Consider the following 12,612-nt stretch of genomic DNA (forward strand, 5'->3'; position numbering starts at 1 on the left):
TTCTCAACTTGTGTTTATATATAAAGTAGTAAATTACATACAGATTGAGATGACATAATTAAAACAACTTTATGAATAGTAAGACACTAAGGATTGTTATACATTTTATTATAATAATACAATTAATTATATTAATAATTATTATGTTGAACAAAATATATGCTACTATGCCAAAATAAAACAATAATTCATTGAAGACATATTTTTCTTGTATTAAAGACACAGAGGTAAGAGAGGACAGCCAGCGAAGATGTTTATATGTTGAAGCTCACATTTAGTGTTATTTACACAGTAGATACGTAACATTTTGCACATAATGTCAAGGTTTTCGTGCTGCCTTCGATGCTTACCTAAAAAATGCTCCTTGTTCATATAACTGAAAAGAATAAACATGTTGTTCTACTCCGTATTTTTCACTTAAAAGCCTCTAGATTAAATCACTTCAAAAGACCTCATATGAGCTTTTGGCAGAGGGTTTGGGGTATGTTTCAAAGACATCTGAATGTATGCTTTCAACTGACTCATTTACTCTCTGCTTTCTGACAGAAGATATGCATGCACATGTAGGAAAAATAAGTGGAATTGCAAATAAGGTCATTTGCTTTTAGGAATATATGTATATACTATTGATACATAGATGTATTGACCAAACTTCCTCCAGAAAGTCAATGAAGATGGTTTAATTTTGACCATTTTGAAATGTTCCATTTCTTTTTAAAATTATTTTGCAAGGGTTAGTATTAATTTTATGAAAGTAAAGATTTGAAGGAAGCTAGAATAGGTTTGAAAACTATTACTATCTGTTTTTATTTATTCACCCTTGTCAACAAAGGAAATACTTCCATATTGTAGCTAAGATTAATTATATACCACATGCATAATGTTGATATTGACCATACATATAGAAGCTTCTGGGAATAACACAATTAAATAATAAAAATGTATTTGTAATGCTAAATAAAATTTCTCACTTAAGATGACAGTTTGAAATTTATGTATTCAATGTTATTTCTCATATTGATTAAAGGAATCTACTTATAGATTAATATTGTGATTTAAAGATAAACAGGTATTTTTAGTGCATGCATATATTTGTTATGAGAAAGTGATTCCTTATCATGTTTTTAAGAGAGGCAATGGAGATTTACTACTGAAAAAAATATGAGAGCAAACATGATTACTTTGTAAAGGACATTTCAAGAACAGTTCTTTTGATCCAAGTAAATAAAATATAAAATGTATCAATTTTAAATATCTCTCAGATACATTCATTTACTGAACATTAACTAATATGATTATATTTACAATAATTAAAAAATAGTCTTTGGCTTGGAGAAAAACATTTTAATATATCAAGATTGATGATTTTTCTGTCCATTTGACTTAATACTAATTTCCAGTTTAGGGACAGAAAGATCATTTGTAGAAACATGAATTCTGTGAAGCTGTTTTTTAATAATTTTTCTCCCTAATCCCTTAGTATAAATCCTTGGGGTTTTTTTCTTTGAGTATTTATATGTAGGCCATGAAGAGTATCATTTGCATTTTTATTTGAAATTTTCTGACTTTTAGATGAAAAGAGGTCCTAAAAATTATAGAGTTGTAGAGTCTCCCCTCCCTTAAAGCATTCACGTATTTGTCAAATTTATTTTCTGAGCTCTTAATTTGTTCAGACAGTGTGCTAAGCTCTGGAAGCAAAGATAACTAAACCATGCTCCTGCTCATCAGGAAACCTCTTCCATAGTGAGAGCAGGCCCATGTTAGAGAATGTAGATGCTGCAAAGGAAGAAATAATCACTTCTACATGGTCGGGTGGATAGCATGAGGAAAGCCTCCAAAACAGTTTTTCAGAGTAAATGACAGCTGCGAGTTTCTTTTAATGATACTGGAGTATCTATTCATAACTGGGGAATAATACTATTATTCAGATGAGACTTTTTTTCTCTAGTCATACAGTATTTGAATGACTATGGGTTTGGTCATATTAATTATTTTTCAGATACTACAAATCTGAGACAGGATCTCACTCTGTTGCCCAGGCTGGAGTGCAGTGCTATGATCTCGGCTCACTGCAACCTCCACCTCCTGGATTCAAATGATTCTCCTGCCTCAGCTTCCCAAGTAGCTGGGATTACAGGCGCATGCCACCATGCCTGGCTAATTTTTGTATTTTCCGTAGAGATGGGGTTTCGCCATGTTGGCCTGACTGATCTCAAACTACTGGCCTCAAGTGATCCGTCCTCATCGGCCTCCCAAACTGTTGGGATTACAGGTGTGAGCCACCGCACCTGGCCATTTTTCAGATATAATTTTAATTTGGATATCCCAAACCAGCATCATTCATGTTTAATTCCATTTATCAATGAATGTAATACTAAAGGTAAAATAACATTAACACATAATAATGGAAAGTTACTTTCGTTGTAAAATAAGAATTATATTTAAAGTTGCTTCCTAACTTTTATTTTTTTATTTTGCATTTTAGATGAAAGAGAAGATGTTCAAAAGAAAACATTCACAAAATGGGTAAATGCACAATTTTCTAAGGTAAGAATGGTTTGTTACTTTACTTTTAAGATCTAAGTTGTGAAATTTTCAAAATGGACTATATACCTGTGTATCTTAAAAATCCGTGTTAGTTTTCTCATACTGTCATTTTATTTTAGCTGTCCAAATCTGGGAATATTATGTTCACTCTTATTTAAGGAGTAAGCAGCAGAAGATATGGCAAAGTTACACGATTTAATCATATAAAATGTGTGTCTTGGATTCTTCTTGACAATGTGAGTTTCTTTAATGACATGAGTCATCAGAGGTTATAGCGGCAACCTTCCATCAAGTAGCTAGAATATGTCACATAGTAGAAGAAGATATGAGGGATTTTTGTTGTGAAAATTATTTTTTTGTCCCTCTTCGTCTTTACCAAGTTCAAGAAAAACAATATAATTGCTTTGGGTGTATTAAGCCACTATAATTTAGAGCATATTTCAAATAATTAAAGACAATAAGTTCATCTTGTTTTTCTGCAGTCATCGATCCATACTCTTAATATTTACTCATTTTGCAAATACAACTCAATTTCTAATCAATAGCACAACTCTAGATGATTATAGGTGAACACAGAGCAAGATATTCTTACCCTGAAAAGTAGTATTAGGAATACAATATATGGAGGTTTATTGGTATGTCAAGGTTTAAAAGACTTGCATTTTAATTATTATTCTCGATTTGGGTAAATCAATCAAATGTTTGGTGAGTTAGTTTTCTTATGTTTCCATCATGAATGGTTATATATGTATATTTTGATTGCTTAATTGAAACATCAAATCTAGATAATGGAAAAATAAAGCTAATAAAATATGGCCCTTACAGCCAAGGCTTTAAGAGTGGCATAGTTTTGATAATGGATATTTTGTTTCTTATTGTAATGATTTAAAGAGTCACTAAAAGTGAAAATTTCTAGTAAAATGCCCGATACTCTTAATAGGTATGAATTACTCCCTCTATGGGTCTGATTTTGTAAAAATCATGATAATGGACCCAAAACAATCCACTAGGAGATCCAATCTCAAAAGTTCTCCCTTTCCTATGACATACGTTTTTAGAATATTGTCTATTCTTTGTGGTGTTTGGTAGCAGAATGTTGCCATGTACTGTTTAATATAACTTACTGAATTTTAACTAATAAAAGTTCATTTTATTTCCTTGCTGAATTAATAATAAATTTCTATTATAGACATAAAGTGAAACATATATTTTAAAAATGTTTTTTAAATCCTCAACTTTTTAAGCTAAATGAAATAAAATATAACAACACAAATCAAGAAGAATAAATTTAAAATAAACCCAGGATATTTAGGATAGGTATTCATAATTCTCAGAATATTTATAAGATGGGTATATATGGTTTGATTGCTGTATATACTGGCATCATTTACATTTTTAAGTTTTGGAATTCTGAAGCAGACGAGATATATTTTCAAACAAACATACAGACAAATCAGAATTGTGAAGAGATTTTCTGAAATAATAAATGTGACAATACTGTGAATCTTTGAATTGAATCAGAGTAATTTTTAAAAGGTGTGTAAAGATGACAAGTACTGTGTATCCTCATTCCCACAAATTGAAATAGATCTTCACTCTGTGCATTAACCTTTTCCATTATCATTTATCACAACTCACCTGTTAATATACAAACCAAAGCTTGATATCAAGTCCATCCTCTATTTATATATTGTTAGCACTGCCTTAGAGCAATTTGGTATATTTTTTTCTGTCCTTATGAATGCCCGTATCTTAAAACTGTAAAATATTCACATATATGAGTACATTTACTGTTTTCTTCCCAAATATTTGCATCCTCTAATTCAACTCACACTTTTCAGTTATATTGCAAATGTTCTCCCTAAGTCTGTTATAATTGATCAAAAGAGTCACCATTCTTTCAAGTACAGAAATTCTATTATCAAGCATATCCTAAGTGTCAGGAATAGAAATAAAAGTTTACAAAGACAGAGGAGAAAACTTATTTAAAGGTAAAATGCGTATATACAAGTGCACTAACTTCTAATTTTGAGAACTTGGAAAGAATCTTTTTCCTCTTACTCTTTTCTGTCAAAACTTCGGCAAGTGACTACATTGTTTTAGACACTTTTGAAGAAGATGGGAATTTAGAGGAAGCTTGTTGATTCAGTTTAAATCACTTGGTGATACCAAAAGATAAACATAATCGTGATATATATCATCATTTGGCAATTTATTGCATCGCTGCATATGCCTTTCAGCAGAATTCTAGCCCTGTAGGATACACAAATTAGTTGAAGTGGAATCTCCTGATCTCATGGAGCCTGCACAGTTATTTGGGAGTTTTTGGTTAATTTCTAAATGGAGTAGAACTGAGTGGGCACAGTGTGGGTGGTCTGAGAAAGCAGTAATCTGAGCTAGAGGGAATCTGGTAACCTTTATGAAGAAAGCTCTAAAATGTGAGCCTATCAAAGGCAGGAATGTATATATTCTATATAATCTCAATGTTTATTACTAGTGTACTACATAAATAGAATAAAGACACTAGGTCAGTAGTACAAATCATTAAATCTATGCTAAATTTAGAAATAGAAGAAAAACTGAGTGGAAAAATTGTGCTGAAGAAGACTTTAAAAAGAGAAAAAAGGCAATGAAAAATTACCTGCCTGTGTGGTAAATTAGACACAGGCACAGACACATTCATATAACCAAAGAAATGCCTCACTAATAAACCTAACTCATATTCATTTTTATAGTCATATTAATGTCTGTCTGTGTCTAATTTACCACACAGACAGATGATAATTTTTCATTGCCTTTTATATACACATTTATATAATATTTGTAACTTATAGAGAGACAACAAAATATTTCCTTGTTATTTTGTAAAGCTACGGAAGGGATATTTTAAGGAAATAAATGTGATTAAATCCTTGTTGTTGTGGCGTCATTTGAAGCCAAATGCGTCTACTCTAACTGATTTTTCACTTTCCCAGTACCATTTTAAAAATAAGCCCTCTCTTTTTAAAATAAGTCTTCTATTAACCTTCAATTCCAAAAAATTCTACTAGAATGTGATTTGTCACATCTATTATATAGAGATAACTGAACAATATTTATCTCCACATAAACACAAAGCCATTTCTAGATAAGATTAATTCAGGGTATATATTCTTTCCAAACACAAAGCCATTTCTAGATAAGATTAACTCAGGGTATATATTCTTTCCATGTAATTTATTGATATGTTATAATCCTTTAAAAAGCCTAGTGTATACTCTATGGCAAATATAATTTGCATTATAAAAATCATGCTCATCCATGCAGGCGTATTAAAGGAAAGTACAGTTTTGAAATCATGACCAAAAATAATTTTGCCATAAAATGTGCTTGATGTTTGTATTTGAGAAAATTTTTATGGAAAAAATGTTTACTACTAGATCAATTGAGAGAGATAAACTATCTCCCAGTGAGTGATATGATGGTTTTGATCCTATACTGAATTTAGTGATCATCATTATTTCCATACTTCACTCTTCTGTCTGACTTTTTCCCAACATAGTATGCATATTTGACTTAAATGAAGTAGAAATGTATAATTAGTTTTGTTTAATGTCTTCACAAAAACCCATGATATGATGATAGTGTTCCTGGACCAAACTGACGGTTGGGCTGCTTATTCTTGTGGCCCAATAAGGAGATGCAGGTGAACTGGGAAAGGAGGGAGTTTTTATTTCTGTAACTGGTTACAGGGAGAAGGCCTGGAAATTATCCCCAGACCAACTCAAAATTGCAAAGTTTTCCAGAGCTTATGTATCTTCTACACTATATGTCTACATGTAAGTGTGCATTCGTCTAAAAATATAAGTGATTTACTTCTTCTAATCTATAACTAAGATCTGATTCCTGAAGACCTTCCTCTGGAGACTCAGTAAATGTACTTAATCTAAATGGGTCCAGGTGCTGGGATGATTACCCTTATCTTACCTCCTGATAAATCATGGAGTTTGGGGGAGTTCCTTCAGAACCCAGTAAACTTATTTGTGGAAGCCTGGGGAGTCTCTTCAGACCCCCAATAAAACTTTGTTAATCCTAAAAGGGTCCTGTTAAGAATTCCTTCATTATCTTGTCATGCTTCAAGGCCCAGGAAAGGCTTGGGCAAAACTCTTGGTGGACTTTTGTTACCTTCCAGCCTTTGTATAAGAGTGCTGGCTCTATCAGCTTTTAATGTTTAACTTTACCACCCAGTCAGTGCTGAAACAGTTGTTATGGAGGCCTGCGTTAGTGAGACCTGGCCTGCCACAATAGTTCATTTACCTCTTCATTGCCGCAACGTATATGTCCACATTAAAAAGCCAGGACTTGCCCTCTTTGAACAGCATTATGTGATAAATAAATTGATATGACATACTTTTTGCAAGATTTATTTTTAATTTACCTTTTAGCCAGCATGATAAGCATGATGTAGTATAAATTAACACTAAACTTGTGAGTCAGTAAAGCAGGCTTTCTGTTTTTAACCTTTAAGTTCAGGGGTACATGTGCAGGTTTGTTACATAGGTAAACTTGTGTCATGGGGGTTGGTTGTACAGATTATTTCATCACCCAGATATTAAGCCTAGGACCCATTAATTACTTTTCCTGATCCTCTCCCTCCTCCCACCTTCCACCCTCCACCCTCCAATAAGCCCCAGTGTGCGTTATTCCCCTCTGTGTGTCCATGTGTTCTCATCATTTAGCTCCCACCTATAAGAATGTGCAGTACTTGGTTTTCTGTTCCTGCATCAGTTTGCTAAGGATAATGGCATCCAACTCCATCCATGTCCCTGCAAAGAATATGATCTCATTCTTTCTTATGGCTGCATAGTATTCCATGGTGTATATGTACCACATTTTCTTGATCCAGTCTATCATTGATGGGCATTTGGATTGATTTCTACGTCTTTGCTATTGTAAATAGTGCTGCAATGAACACATGTATGCACATGTCTTTATAATAGAATGATTTATATTTCTCTGGGTATATGCCCAATAATGGGATTGCTGGGTTGAATGGTAGTTCTGTTTTTAGCTCTTTGAGGAATCACTACACTGACTTCCACAATGGTTTAACTAATTTACTCTCCCACCAACAGTGTATAAGTATTCCATTTTCTCCACAACCCCACCAACACATTATTTTTTGATGAAGCAGGCTTCTTGACACCACTCTCTACCTTAGAAGAAAACGTTATATCCATACTTTAATTTATTTGAAAAGAAAGGTAAATATAAAATTGAAATTCTCTGAGTCTTATTTTTCTTATATGTTCATGCCTACTTGTAACAAAATATATATTAAAAGGGCATTATAAATAGTAAATCATATGAACAAAAAATAGTCCCATTTTTGTCATTATGTAACATATTTTCTGAATTGAATTAAAAAATGCATATATTTATGAATATTTTTCTGCTGAATCTCTCCTTCTTATTTACTTCTATTATTTTCCATGCTCTCATCTGGTCTTCTTGAGAACATGTCATTTTAGTTGTAATCATTGTGTTCCTAACTCCATAATTTCATGATGTTATTGAAACACACATGAATTTTAATTCTGCAACCTAGTTTGTAATAAACCATATTTCCTTGTTTCTCTACATTGGATGAATCTGTTCCTACAGCAACTAGTAACCCCAAAAATCTGACTGGTGAGAAATTCAATCTCCATAACATTTTGCATTCTTCTGCTTCTTCCTACTTCCATTCTGAATGGCCAGGTAGAGTCCAGAATACTGTAAGTGTCCTGGTTTTCAGTGCATTTTGGTCATAGCTGATATGCTTAATAGCCAAGTAAACATGATTACGTAAAGGACAGCTTGTCCACAATGCCATGCCTTGTTTCAACACAGAAGAGCATTTATTCATGTGTTATTATCCTACTACACTCTGTATGCCAATTCATGTCCTCAACACGTACACACAAACACACACACACAAGTACACATGCACACACACACATATACATGCACCCAGTAAGCATGTTATATATTTAAAATGAGCTTAGACTTTTTTTAATAAAAGGATGATACTGGGACAAAGTGGCAAAACATTATTTCAGTGAAGGAGGTAGCAATATATATGTACCTTTCCATAGTGTAAGTTAATTCTAAATTTGTATATAACTAACACATTTATATATAACTATTGTACAACGTGCCTGCTTTAACAGAAGTAATCGAGAAGAGCTATTGTGCCTTGGAAGGTTTTACATAGATCTAAAATTACTCCTGTGCCCCTGGCTTCCTGTTTCTTTTTTATCTGATAATAGGAAGAATTAAATCATTAGAGAAGATGACGTACAGTGAACTATGTCTCTGGATGCTGATGAGTAGCCTGTACAAGACTTTGGTAACAATTGAATTATTTAGTGCAATTATTTTGGAGAGATGAATATTGATACAGGAAATTTATAGAAATCCTCGTTTCAGAAATAGTGAGGATTGGGAACTTTTTGTTTATGTATACCATCATGTTAAGAATCCTACTGAAAATTATATGTATGTGGTTAGTTGCTCCAATAATCATATGAGTCAAGTATTCAAGATGAGTAAAATGTGAATGTAGGTGACTTGCTCACAGTAAATGGAAGAGATGAAGCTAGAACCCAAGAAAATGGACTCTAAAACTCATGATATTTCCATACCTATTATTGTTGGGACAGCAATCCCACCTACCCAGTGATGCATTTTTGGGACACATCATAAAATTGGTAAGTCCTATGAGAAGCAGGCAGCGGGGCTGGAGACAGTGAAGACTCAATAATAGGCGGTATTAAATGCTTGCTTACTAACAGAGGCTTTAATCCACCTTTGAATGTTTACTAACCCCAAAATGCAACCCTTGTTTAGGGAGTATTTTAGTTGATTCTTTCTGAATGATTTCTAATACAGACGCCCCTCAACTTATGTGGTTAGGTCCCTATAAACCCATCGTAAGTTGAAAATATCACAAGTTAAAAATGCCTTTAATATACCTAACCTACGAAACAACGTAGCTTAATCTACCCTCCTTGAAATGTGATCCCTTAACACTATCCTAGAGTTGGGCAAAATCATTTTGCACAAAACCTATTTTATAATAAAGCTAGCTCATGTAATTGAATACTGTGCTGAAAGTGAAAAACAGAATGCATGTATGGGTACTCAAAATACAGTTTCTACTAAATGTTTATCACTGTGCACTATTATGAAGTCAAAATATCTTAAGTCAAGAACTGTTTGTACTTTAAATGTTAATATTTTTGCCTACTGCATTTTGGTGAGTGAAGTAATCTTAGTTTTCAGTATAGTTATAATAACTGAATATTTTCATTTTAGAATATTGCTTTTTATTTCTACTACTCATAAACAAATTATTGTGTGTAAATGACAATGTGAATATTAACTTAAAACAGTTTTATATGAAAATCAAGATACCACTTTACTGGCATGTACTACACTTGGTGTTAAGATGACTTGTAGAATGATGTGTTTGTGTTTGGAATCAAGATGATTATACTAAATGGTTTAATCTACTGAGAACCATTCTCTTGAATGTTTTCCTGAAACAATCTTTGCAAAGTACCTGAGTAACAAAGGGTATTACTCAGTTAGTAAGACAAAAATGGATTGTGATAGGTGTCACTGTTTTCAATGAAAGACAAATCACTTATTGTTAATAGTAAAGAAGTTTCTTGGTAATATGTTGTTGTTTATCAACCAAGTGTTACTGAGATCTTGACAATTCCTTTTAGAAGGTAAATGTTCTGGTCTCTAAGTTACCATGTCCTGAAATACAAGAAAATTGGAATTACTGATTACACCTATATTGTATGGAGTGATTTCAGTACCAAGCATATTTAGCTTGCATATGTAAATATTTACCAATTAGCATGATCGTTGCTAGCCAAAAAAAAAAAAAAAAAAAAAAAAGAATTCTCTATGGCTGATGGACCAATTCATTATTTATCTGATTTTATTTTGCTTTCTAGCAAAACAACACATATTGACATTAGTGATGTATTTTTATTTTGGAAAGAACAATTGACACTCTGGTACCATCCTATCAGAGATATATGTTTACTAAATAACCTTTCAACATTTAACAAATACTTATTGAATGTCAATTATGTGCTAATCATACTGTCATACAGTGATGAAGGCACAACCCAACATGGTTTTCCCTCTCCAAGAGATTATCATCTGAGAAAGGAAACAGTTGCATCAACAAATAATTAAAATAAAACATAATCTTTAAGGTAATAGAAATGCTGTGGGAACAGAAGACAGAATGACTAATTGCTTGGAGAGGATAACAGCTTTTTAAAAGATGGTGACATTTAATCTGGTGTTGTCTACGCAGAGACAATTTCAAGAAAGATGAAGGCAGCAGGAATTGCATGTAGAAATATGTAATAATCGAAGAAGTATGACTTGTCAGGTGAGTAGTAGCAAGGGAGATCTTTAGGAGTGAAGAAGAGAGGTTGTGAGAGGGCATATAATGCCATTCTTGAAGAATTATATTTCTGTGGGGCTGGATGAGCTAACAATAAGATAATGGCTTAGTCATGTTAATTTGCAACTTCTCATTGAAGACTGTGAAGCTCTAAAATAATAGACAATGATAGAAGAATTAGACTGCCCCCCCACCACTAATGCTTCATGTAAAATTTGGTCTGAAGTCTACCCTTTATATTTGGCAATAGACATAGAGTCCTAAAATGAAAAAACAAGCAGGTTACCATTTTTGTAGAGTTGTTTGATACCATGCACACTCCAAAATGGTGCAGCAAAACACATTGGAATTACCTAGAAAGTGTGTTAAAACATGGATTGCGGCCGGGCACGGTGACTCAAGCCAGCACTTTGGGAGGCCGAGACGAGCGGATCACAAGGTCAGGAGATCGAGACCATCCTGGCTAACACGGTGAAACCCCATCTCTACTAAAAAATACAAAAAAACTAGCTGGGAGAGGTGGCAGGCGCCTGTAGTCCCAGCTACTCCGGAGGCTGAGGCAGGAGAATGGCGTGAACCCAGGAGGCGGAGCTTGCAGTGAGCTGAGATCCAGTCACTGCACTCCAGCCTGGGCGACAGAGCAAGACTCCGTCTCAAAAAAAAAAAAAAAAAAAAAAAAAACACGGATTGCTGGGGCCCATAGTCAGAGTTTCTATTTTCATACGTCTAGGGTGGGACCTAGGAATCTGGATTTCTAACAGGTTCTCAGGTGATGCTGATGCTGGCGGCCAAAGAACCACACTTTCAGAACCACAGTGTTAGAATTTCAGTAATTTAATCAGGTCTGTAGTAGAGAATGTTTGAGGAAACCGCACTGAGGAATTTATTGAACCCTCAAAGGGGAATGACCTTTTTCCAGTTTAGAATCACTGCAAGTACTTGATTTAAATTGGGATTTATCTTGTGGGGACTATACTCAAAAACTGAACGAGTTAAAAGACTCAAAATCGATCAATCTGATACTAATTGAGCATTCTTCGTCCAAAATGTTTGAAACTAGAAATGTTTCAAATTTTGGATTTTTGTTTGGAGTATTTGCATTATACTTACTGGTTGAGCATCTCAAATCCAAAAATCTGAAATCCGGAATGCTCCAACGAGCATTTGCTTTGTGTTTCATGTCAGTGCTCAAAAGATTTCTGATTTGGGAACATCTTTGGATTTGAAATTTTTGGATTTGGAAGGTTCAACCTATACCTATTTTTTTAAATGTGTGTGTGTTTGTGTGTGTATATATATATACATATGTATATGTAATATAATATGTAGTTGTTTTAGGTTATAAGACTTAAAAATACTTATCTGATTGACACACACACACACACACACACATATATATGATATTTTTAAAAATCCCAGTTATTTTGTGTTTCAGGGCAGATAGGAGATGAATAAAGATATTAATATAATTGAGTTCAAAGTTTAGGAAAAACAGTTTGTTGAGGTGTTACTGTTGACTGTATCCACAAATGTCTTTCACTGCAATCCTTTAATGGGCAATTGTATATTTTTCTTAGGAATAAAACATTTCCAACTGGCATACAGAGTCT

General features: G+C 33.4%; 1 protein-coding gene across 2 annotated transcripts in view; it reads left to right on the forward strand.

The window, feature by feature from the left end:
- Positions 1–12,612, forward strand: part of DMD (dystrophin) — a 2,258,239-nt gene that overhangs the window by 313,746 nt on the left and 1,931,881 nt on the right. For both annotated transcript variants that reach the window (XM_037986581.2, XM_073013821.1), the window contains exon 2: positions 2,486–2,547. In XM_037986581.2, coding sequence (XP_037842509.2) covers positions 2,486–2,547 — 62 coding nt within the window. The remainder of the gene's footprint in view (positions 1–2,485; positions 2,548–12,612) is intronic.

This window comes from Chlorocebus sabaeus, chromosome X (genome assembly GCF_047675955.1).
Source record: "Chlorocebus sabaeus isolate Y175 chromosome X, mChlSab1.0.hap1, whole genome shotgun sequence".
Classification (NCBI taxonomy): Eukaryota; Metazoa; Chordata; class Mammalia; order Primates; family Cercopithecidae; genus Chlorocebus; species Chlorocebus sabaeus.